The sequence below is a fragment of the Eleginops maclovinus genome, chromosome 1, assembly GCF_036324505.1.
Source record: "Eleginops maclovinus isolate JMC-PN-2008 ecotype Puerto Natales chromosome 1, JC_Emac_rtc_rv5, whole genome shotgun sequence".
NCBI classification, from domain to species: domain Eukaryota; kingdom Metazoa; phylum Chordata; class Actinopteri; order Perciformes; family Eleginopidae; genus Eleginops; species Eleginops maclovinus.
The window spans coordinates 27073020-27083280 of record NC_086349.1 but is presented as its reverse complement, the minus strand read 5'-3'; the positions used below and the strand labels follow the sequence as shown (position 1 = coordinate 27083280).

Sequence of the window (10261 nt, the reverse complement as noted above, 5' to 3'; positions counted from 1 at the left end):
GTTTTCTAAAATGGGATCAAGCAGGTTGATTGTTGGCATCTCTGGTAACTTCAAATAGATTCCTCAAAGTCTATTGTTTTATATACTTTGCATATTTTTTTTATTTTACAACCTAATCTCTAAATATCGAGTTTGTGTTTGAGGGGGATATGCTAAACGGTCCAAAGCTGCCATCTTGTGGATTCATGAACTTCAGCTAATTCATCAGTCTACATAAAATAAGATATACTTTATTAATCTCAAATTGGGTTTTCGTTGAAGCAGCATGTTAAACAAGCATTGCACATAATTACAAATAAAAAGGAATAGAAAATAATCAATTATACAATACAAACATCTCAAAATACAAAAATAAAACAGAACTAGAAAAGTAAAAAAAATAAAGGTTGACTGTGAGAAAATATATGTAAACTATCTGACCAACAAAACACGATTGAAGGGCTAAATTACAGCTCACAAATTATATAAAAATAGGATATTATTTACATTTAGTTGAAGCAAATGAAGCAGAAAACCGATCCTCAAGTTTCTTTATTATAACAATAAATAAATATAGTGAACACCTAATAATACACTTATTGCCAGAATCCTCAGCCAGTATTTAAGTCCTGTTTGTAGTTTGATTCACGCTCACATTATTTAGTTTGATTTAAAAACACCTATTTTTACTTGTCTGGTTTTAATTCAGTGACATAAACAATGGAACACATAACAGAGCGGAAGTGGGCAGAGAGGACGCGCTGATTGGCTGCTGTGCCTGTCAATCGCAGTGTCCTTCCCGCCTACTTCCGCTCTATTTGGACACAGTTCACTCTTCGATTGTTTATCTATTTTGAGCAATAATTTGACCTTTATTCACAGGTATATTTAATTAAATCGTGTTTAAATATTCACATTAGTGTCTACGTTTATATTCTTAGCTTTGTTTGCTGCCCTCCCTCTAGTTAAATGTGTTACTTAGCTTAGCAGCAGCTATGCTAACGGCTAGTTAGCTTGTCCGAGCTAACAGCTAGCTGGTTTTGTTTTGGTTAGCAGAGCTGCTGAAAGAGAGCTAAACAGCTGGTTTTTGTTTACTTTTTAACATGCATCTGATGCTGCTTTGCTGCCCCTGCTTGTGTGTAACGGGTCCGTGCTCTTGCAGGTGGCTGTGGCCAGCTGTGATGCTTGGAGCTGCAGAAACAGGCCGATGGAAACATGAGTTCTGAGTGAGTGATTTACTGTCTCAGGATGAACAGCGAAGAGGAGTTTTACGATGCTGAGACAGGTGAGAGACATGTCTCCATATAGGAACACACATCAGATCCTTGTTGTTAAACTGACTTTCCTTTCTTTTATTCACACTCCTGCTTCATATTCCATCAGGGGTGGGAACTAAGTAACTAAGTACCTTCACTTACAGTGGGGGAAAGTACTGTACTCATACACAGCTGAGCTCTTCTTCCACTTCTGTTTACTTATCTAACGTTACTGCTCTTGAGTCAAATTCTGGGAGGCTTTACTTCATCATTTCTATGTAATGCAACTTTATTATGCTACTTCACTAAACCCAAAGGGACATATTGTACTTTTTACTACACAGTAAGTTACTAGATATTTTACAGATTCAGCATTTTGATATATAAAGCTAAAGATCATCATTGCAAAGTATGTACAATTAGCTCCTCTGTCACCAGCAGCAACATTAAAATGCTGAACACATTAATTACTGCATCAATAATAATAATACAATCATAAAATGGAAAGGATTCTTCATTATGAGTCCATCTACTTTTGATACTTACCTCTACCTATACTTTGGAGCTGATTCTTGAGTAGGATTTTAAATGCTGCAGGGCTTTTATTTAAACAGTAATAGCAGTAGTACATATTCACACTGTAGTATTTTCACGAATAAGTAAAGTACTATCACATTCATGTTGCATTCACTCGTCATTTACACATACTCCCTCTTTTTTATTTATGAATGAAGAGCTATATTTTTATTTATCTTATTCCTTTTCATTGTTGAACTTTGCCTAATTACTTTTACACACAATGCTTGTATTCATATTTGTACGTGTCATTTTATCTTTATCCTATCCAACCCCTTCGTCTATGTAAGACTGTCCTCGACTTAAAAATGCTTAACGTTAACCCTGTGTTGGACCGATGGAGTAAATCTTATCTGTTTTCTCCGTCAGGGCTGGAGTCCGATGATTCCTGTGAGGTCAGTTTTAAAGACGCCCTGGTGTTCGACAACAAGCAGGTGACGGACGGCGACGGCAAACAGGAGAATGGAGTTTGGGAGCGCAGGTGAGGAATCATACACTCGCTCGGTCTAAATGTCCGCAGGAAACAGCAGCATCATGCGTGTCGCCACATGACCACATCTGTTTTTGGGTGAGGGGCTTCAGGGGGTTATCGTGCGTTTAAGAACCTGTGGGAGCAGGTGAGACCAGAGCTAACACACCTCTACACACTTCCTCTGCAGAGCATTTGGAGCTAACTTTTTAACTGAAGCTAATCAGGACTGTTTCAGCTTTAGAAACAGCTTTTGAAGCAGTTCTGTGATGATATTCTGCCAGGTTTCAGGAGATCAGAAGTTAAAGTTTGATCATTTTCACAATATTTTTTAAATAATTTTGTCCAAATGTGCTCCAGGAAAACCCTGCCTGCAGAGATGATCTCCAGGAACAACTTCAGTGTGTGGAGCATACTGAAGAAGTGCATCGGCATGGTGAGTGACCTGAACTTCTGAACTTCAAACTACATATGTGCAAACAAGCCAAAGTGGATTCTGGTTTGAGTTGTTTTTATGATTTAATCTGAGCCTGTGTGAAGCTTTCATCGAGCTGAGAGAAGATGCGTCATGTCTCAGCTCTTCTCCCTGCACAGCTGGCTATAGTTAGATTGGAAAAATGCAGTATTTAGTCATCTGAACGGAACAAAATAGCTCAAATAACCACGAGACTAAACTGTATATGAAACACTTGTCTTACAATTGAAAGGCAGAGATTATTTGTTGCATAACAGATAAATAAAGGTTGTGCTTTGTCCCTCATTGTCACACTTCACATCTGATATTGAAATGTATTTATCTGTGATTCTTCCCCCTGTGCTCTTGCAGGAGCTTTCCAAAATCGCGATGCCAGTGGTGTTTAACGAGCCGCTGAGTTTCCTGCAGAGAATCTCAGAGTACATGGAGCACACGCAGCTCATCCACCAGGCCTGCAGCCTCTCGGACTCTATAGACCGCATGCAGGTAGGACTCTGTCTCTGTCTGCCTTGTTGTAACACACCCGGACTGATGCATGTTACATGTATGATCTAAATCTGAAGCTTACAGTCGATTTCCTTGTAATTAATGAATATATTTTCTAGAATGTAATGTTTTTTTGTATGAAACGTAAAGAAATAGTGATATCTAGCCTCCCGGTTTGTCAAAGTCTGAGTCTTCAAAAGTCATATTTTTCAGATCAAAACCCAAAGATATTCACTTTGATATGATTCTACACACACAGACACAGGAAAATCTTCATATTTAAGAGGCTTAAAACTGCATTTTCTCAGAAAAACTACATGTATTTGATTGATATGTGTGCAATAATTAGATTACATTTGATTAGGTCCAACTTTGTTTACATTGCACAAAGTAGAACAAGATGCAGAAAGTGCAGAAAGGTGATAACGTGCATAAAGAAAACTTGCAACTAGTAAGCTGATAACTTCTAATCTGCAGAAACGTGTTGGCATAATCTCCTTTTGATAGACTAATTGTTGCAGCTGTAAAGCTAATTCACATTTTCTTAATGGAGTAACTGGTCCCTAAAGTCTCAGACGTTTGAAAATGAAGCAGAGCATTTCTATAAACCAAAGTCAAATAGCCTGCAGTTTTAATATAAATTAGATTATTGATTTACCTCTTGACGTCTGTGTGACAGGTGGTTGCTGCGTTTGCTGTGTCGGCGGTAGCATCTCAATGGGAGCGGACTGGAAAACCATTTAATCCTTTACTGGGGGAGACGTATGAGCTCATCAGGTATCAGAGAGGACTTCTTACGTTACACAGAAGAATATTGCATGTTGTTTTTAAACCATTAACCTGAGTTTTAATGTGTTTCCCAAAGGGAGGAAGAGGGCTACAGGTTGATCTCAGAGCAGGTGAGCCATCACCCCCCCGTCAGTGCCTTCCACGCTCAGTCTCTGAAGCAGGAGTTCGAGTTTCACGGCTCCATCTACCCCAAACTCAAGTTCTGGGGCAAAAGTGTGGAGGCCGAGCCCAAAGGCACCATGACCCTGGAGCTGCTCAAGTGAGTGCAGAGCCTTTCAGTTCCAGCTGTTTTCCAGATGAGTCTCTTTGCATGGAGAATAAGGCTTCTCCTATTATCTTTATTTGCATTCTTGCTGAACTTTGCACGAGAAGATTAATATCTCTGTCTGTTTAACATGCAATGAATGGTTAGCTTAGCTTAGCTTAGCATAAAGACCACTAACCTGTTGCTGTACAAAGGAAACCAAATGTGCATGCGAGCAAGTCTGAAGCTCACTAATTGACACTCATCACAATACTCCCCTGTCAGCGTCAACAAATGACCTTCTTGCACTTCAGATTTTGTCATCAAATTAGATGTGATGTTAATTAATGAGCTTCAGAGGTGCTAACAGATCTAGCTTAGCTGTCTCTACATTGCTCAGCTAAGAGGCTGCTTCATATTTAATAGATGGAAAGAAGAAATGCATTGAAGCAAGAAAACGTCCCAATTAGTTCATCTATTCCTTTAAAAACGATGTATTTCCTGCAGACATAAAGAGGCGTACACGTGGACGAACCCGATGTGCTGCGTGCACAACATCATCCTGGGGAAACTCTGGATCGAGCAGTATGGAACCGTGGAGATAATCAACCACAGGTGAATAATGATAAATAAGAACCTGCAGGATTTAAACCAGTCAGATTATTTATTTGACATCTGTTCATTTTTACTTCTTCAGCACGGGAGATAAGTGTGTGTTGAACTTCAAACCGGTCGGCATGTTCGGGAAGGAGCTGCACAGAGTGGAGGGTCACATCCTGGACAAAAGGTTAGAGCATACAGCATTGATATAAGAGATGCATCCACCGGTCAATCAGTCTCTCATATAAAGCGTCTGTGTCAAATTCACAAACATCTACATGCAGGCGTCATCCTTATTTGCAGCATGCACACACAGTAACACTCGGAGACTTTCTACCTAGATTTAAACAGTTTGAGCATCTCTGCAACTTAAATCCATCAAAAAAAATCAACAAAATTCAGGAATATATTCAAACATTTTGTTTTATAATTCAATGTAATATTTAAAAGCTGGGAGATCACTCAGGTCTCAAGATATATTTGTCTGATTGTTAGATTACACCTATTATTAAATAGAATTCAAATGTCTCTCTTTCGCCGCACTTAGACTGGCCTAATGTTCCCAGTAAGCCATTTTTAAAAGCACTTCATTCAGAGAAACTAAAACTCATAAAACCGGTTAAAATAATGTGTTCAAGCTGCCCTTAAAGCATCGAAGTCAGATCTTTAAAGTTATCGGATAAAAGGACATACTTTTGCAAAAGAATGGATGCGTCTTAAATGTGTCTCATACACTGTAATTAAATGTTTTTGTGCATGCAGTCTATTATGGTGTTTCTAACTTATAATATACATTTGATATTCTATGCTCTGCAGATCTTTACCTTTGTACTGATGATAGGTGCCGTTTATGTTCTATTGTGTATTTAAAGCTCACGTGCAAAGCCTTGTTTTTCATGCTGTTGCATCTACCAAAATAAATGTCCTCTGAACTGACGTTGCTTCCTGCAGTAAGAAGAAGAGGCGGGTGTTGTACGGGAAGTGGACAGAGTGCATGTACAGCATCGACCCCAAGGTGTACGACTCTCACAAAAAGTCTGAGAAGAAGACGGCGGCCGAGTCGAAGAAGCTGAAACAGGTGAGAGACGCTCAGAGGAAAAGCTGCTGCTTTAGCATTAGCATTAGCATTAGCATTAGCACAGGGATTTAGAAACTTTTGTCTCTGTGTTTATGACTGTTTTCTGTCTCATATGTGACTTATTTTTAAATCAGTTTGTCTCTGATGTGTTTACCTGTCCTCATGAAGTAACTGTGTGGCTCTAAATCCTTTTTCTCTCAAATGGTTTTCCTTCCACGGTCACATGCAGTGCATTAGTGGGAGGTAAGATGCTCTGTGTGTAGTGTGTGCTGTCAGTGAGAGATCATTGCACCGCCACGTCCTGCAATGACTCGTTTGCTCGAGAGGCGTGTTGTGGTGCAACTGTAGTTCTGCACGTGCTGTGAGACGCAGCTCGTTAGCCTGTTAGTCTTATTTCGTGTGTCGTGTGTGTGTGTGTGTGTGTGTGTGTGTGTGTGTGTGTGTGCGTGTGCGTGTGTGTAGGGACGTAGTTGTGAAGCCGAGGAGGCTGACGAGATGCCGGACGTCCAAGAAACTGTGACTGTGATTCCAGGAAGTGCCTTACTGTGGAGGATATCACCGCGGCCTGCTGACTCTGAGAAGGTCAGTGTAACACACACACACACACACACACACACACACACACACACACACACACACAGACGTTCTGATCATGCATCTTTGTTCTGTGTAGATGTATAACTTCACGAGCTTCGCCATGACTCTGAACGAGCTGGAGCCCGGAGCCGAGGCACTGCTGCCGCCGACCGACTGCCGGCTGAGACCTGACATCAAAGCCATGGAGAATGGAGACATGGGTAATACACACTCACACACACACACACACACACACACACACACACACACACACACACACACACACACACACACACACACACACACACACACACACACACACACACACACTTGAAGCATTTCAGACTTGACTGTTATTGTATTTTATCGTTGCGTAGACTTATCGAGTTCAGAGAAAGAGCGGCTCGAGGAGAAACAGAGGGCGTCGCGCAGAGATCGCTCCATGGAGGAAGAGGAGTGGTGCACCAGGTGAGAGTCTGGTGACCATGCTGCTGCTGGACTGGTCTAACAGGTCACGGTGTAGTCGATGGGAGCTCTAAACCTGTGTGTGTTCTCCTCTGCAGGTGGTTCACGCTGGGGACCAACCCCCACACCGGGGCGGAGGACTGGCTCTACTCAGGTGGATACTTTGACAGAAACTACTCTGACTCGCCCAACATTTATTGACACACACCCTCCTCACCTCCGATAGGATCCACTCTCTCTCTCTGCAGCATCGCAGATCTAGTGTGTGTGTGTGTGTGTGTGTGTGTGTGTGTGTGTGTGTGTGTGTGTGTGTGTGTGTGTGTGTGTGTGTGTGTGTGTGTGTGTGTGTGTGTGTGTGTGTGTGTGTGTGTGTGTGTGTGTGTGTGTGTGTGTGTGTGTGTGTGTGTGTGTGTGTGTGTGTGTGTGGCATCCAGACGCTCATGGTTCTGTGTGTCAAAGCTTCCGACAGGAGGAGCGTTGTATACTTCATTTACTTACTATCTTTAATAATGATAATGGTAGTCCACATGTGTGTCCCTCACAAACGAGGGGTTTTTAAACAGTCACCTGTATGTGAGCGTGTGTGTGAGCATGTGTGTGAGCGTGTGTGTGTCAGTGAGTGTGTGAGTGAGTGTGTGTGGTGACCATGCTGCTGCAGAACACAAAGCTCTGACTCTAAATAATTCAGTTTTTTAGTTCAGGTTCGTCTTTCTTTCCACACAGTTTTTCGTCTGTTTGCATTCAGGGGTAATTTATAAACAACATCTGCTTCTACTTTTATAAATCTATAGATTTGAATATTAGATGTGTGTGTTTTAGTTCACATCACACTTCCTGTGAATAGAGATAGAGATGAAAGCTGCTCATAACGACAACAATAATAACCGCAGTAAACAGACTGTTGGGACGTTACTCTCTCCACTGTTACATAGGTGTATAATAATAATGAGAATGATATTTGGTGCGTGCATGATCACCAAGAGGACTTTTCAAGCCATATTTTCTGCACTAAATATAAAACTCTAAACATTTTGTGGTTTTCTAACACTATAGGAAATGTGGACGCGATATTCTGAGCCATACAGTCTAAATAATAATGGATATATTAACCTATTAAAGCATTTTATAACTCCTCTTATTATTCTTTGTCTATCTCAAACACACTAGCTGCCAGAGAGTCAGTGAGGGTGTTTTACTGACCCAAATTCACCGTAAGCACCTCCTGTAAAATCTGCAGATATGCTTCACTGAACGACTTTTATACTCCAGGAAAGTGAAAGACATGATGATTCTCAGGCATTATAAGAAGCGTCTCTTACTGTAAGGGTCATTTATTGAGGAGATAAAGATACCCCGGGAAGCTAAAACTATATATATTCTGTTTGATTTTTGAGGGATTTTGAGACCCAATGCTGATGCAGTTTGAAAACCTCTTATTCAACCCTTTTGTGCCCGAATGTTCAAGGAAGTATGACCATTAAAAAAGCCAAACCCACCGTTTAAAGGCTTTGAATCTGGGATGGAAAAACCTAGGGCAAATATCTAACCGTCAGACTTTTACACTTTTACATTACGGGTAAAACCAATAACACCAGGAAGGGAAAATGCTACGATTCTTTTTTATGGTGGTACAATATTCTGTACAAGTAAGAAATATGGAAAAGGTTCCACGTGAATTTTTAGATCTGATCAAAATTGATTTTAAAGTCAGAATTCTGAGACGTTTTTTGTTTATTTTTGAAAATTGATTTAGATTTCTTTCCTCCTTTAAGGAACATTTTGGGCACAAATGTGTTAAAGACAGATCTGTTTTTTCTGACTATTGATTATATGATACTTGTTTTCCCAGTTAGTGATTTAACTCATTTCTCATCGATCCAAAAATCAACAAAACCCAGGACTCTAAACTATGCAACTGATCCGTCCACTAAAACAGCAGAGGGAAGAAATTAAAGCCAGCCTGGTGATCCATTTTTAAGTCTGATCTAAAGTGTGTTCATGACTTTTAGAACAGGTTGGAAGAAATCCGGGTTCATTTGAATGAATTAGATTTCTTTAACATTATTTTCTCTTTTTTAATCTTTGAAAACAAAGTCTTTCTTGGTCATTTCTGTTAGTTTTATATGGGAACACAGAGGAACACCGAGGAGTTTTCTAAGCTCCTTAAAGCATTTTCATCTGTGAAAATTAAAAACAGAAAGCCGTTAAACTATGATTTTTAATTTCATTTTGTCAAACCTGACTCGTGATTATTATTATTTCTGTACATTTCTGTTTCAGGTCATTACAATATTAAAACACTTTTTGGGTAAAAAGTTAAACTACGGTAATTTCTCCATTTTCTAAAAACGGGAGTAAAAAAGCAGTTTTTCAGTGATTTATTTTTGAATTCTAATTGTAATTCTAATTTGGCCGTCTGAAGAAGAGGTTCGCCGCTAAAAGACGCAGATTTTCTTCAATTAAAATAGATTTATTGATAAAAGAAAGACCTAACGAGTGGTGATGCACCTCAGCCTGTTTCAGCTTCATAAAGACAGGAGAGCAACGTCTGGATCAGATTTACAACATGGATCAACAGGTCTTCTGTACGCAGTCTGCCCTCCTAGTCTTTACCTTGTTTGTGCTGCAGACACAGAGGGACTGAATGTCGTGCGCTGATGGTAACACACTCGTTAGTCTCGTATAAATGTGTGTGTTAACGCACTAACGTTACATTTACTGCACATCTGAACGCCCACAGTCCAGTGCACATCCTGTACAGCCATTATAAACCCTCCATCATGTTTCTACTCAAAGCACTTCCTGCAGGTGCGCTCTGACTCCACTCTCTCTCTCTCTCCTCGTGTTTAGCATCTAAAATGTTTACATGTTTGATCTGACCTCTTGTTGTTGTTGTTTTATTGTTCTGTCCTCATTCTGTTATCCATGTGCAAACATATGCATTCATGGCATATTAGAGAAATAAATTATGGACTATTGAAATGACCAGACCTGTCGTTATTTGAAGAACCTCTTTAAAGGGTCCCTTATTCTGCTTTTTGGGGGGTTTCCCTCTCCTGTAATGTGTTCTATAGGTGCATGTAAACGGTCTGCAGAGGGCAAAATCCCTGTGTTCCCCCCAGAGGGAGTCTCTCTTGGATATGTAAAAGGATTTAATAGAGCATCTTATGACTAAGGTTAATGTATTACACATGTGGAGCTTAAATACTGGCTTCAAAATGATTCAAAGCGTAGATAACCACTCCTATGTGTTTCTATCTCGTGTTTT

General features: G+C 40.1%; 1 protein-coding gene across 1 annotated transcript; it reads left to right on the top strand.

The window, feature by feature from the left end:
- The first annotated feature begins 729 nt into the window (after window positions 1-729).
- On the top strand, window positions 730-9978 carry LOC134869598 (oxysterol-binding protein-related protein 2-like). Its single transcript, XM_063891369.1, has 14 exons — window positions 730-861; window positions 1142-1264; window positions 2181-2292; window positions 2641-2716; window positions 3107-3241; window positions 3921-4018; window positions 4107-4289; window positions 4782-4889; window positions 4972-5061; window positions 5826-5952; window positions 6415-6534; window positions 6626-6749; window positions 6906-6996; window positions 7092-9978. The coding sequence occupies exons 2-14, from the start codon at window positions 1228-1230 to the stop codon at window positions 7192-7194; spliced, it is 1404 nt and encodes a 467-aa protein (XP_063747439.1). The 5' UTR covers window positions 730-861; window positions 1142-1227; the 3' UTR covers window positions 7195-9978.
- Window positions 9979-10261: the final 283 nt, after the last annotated feature.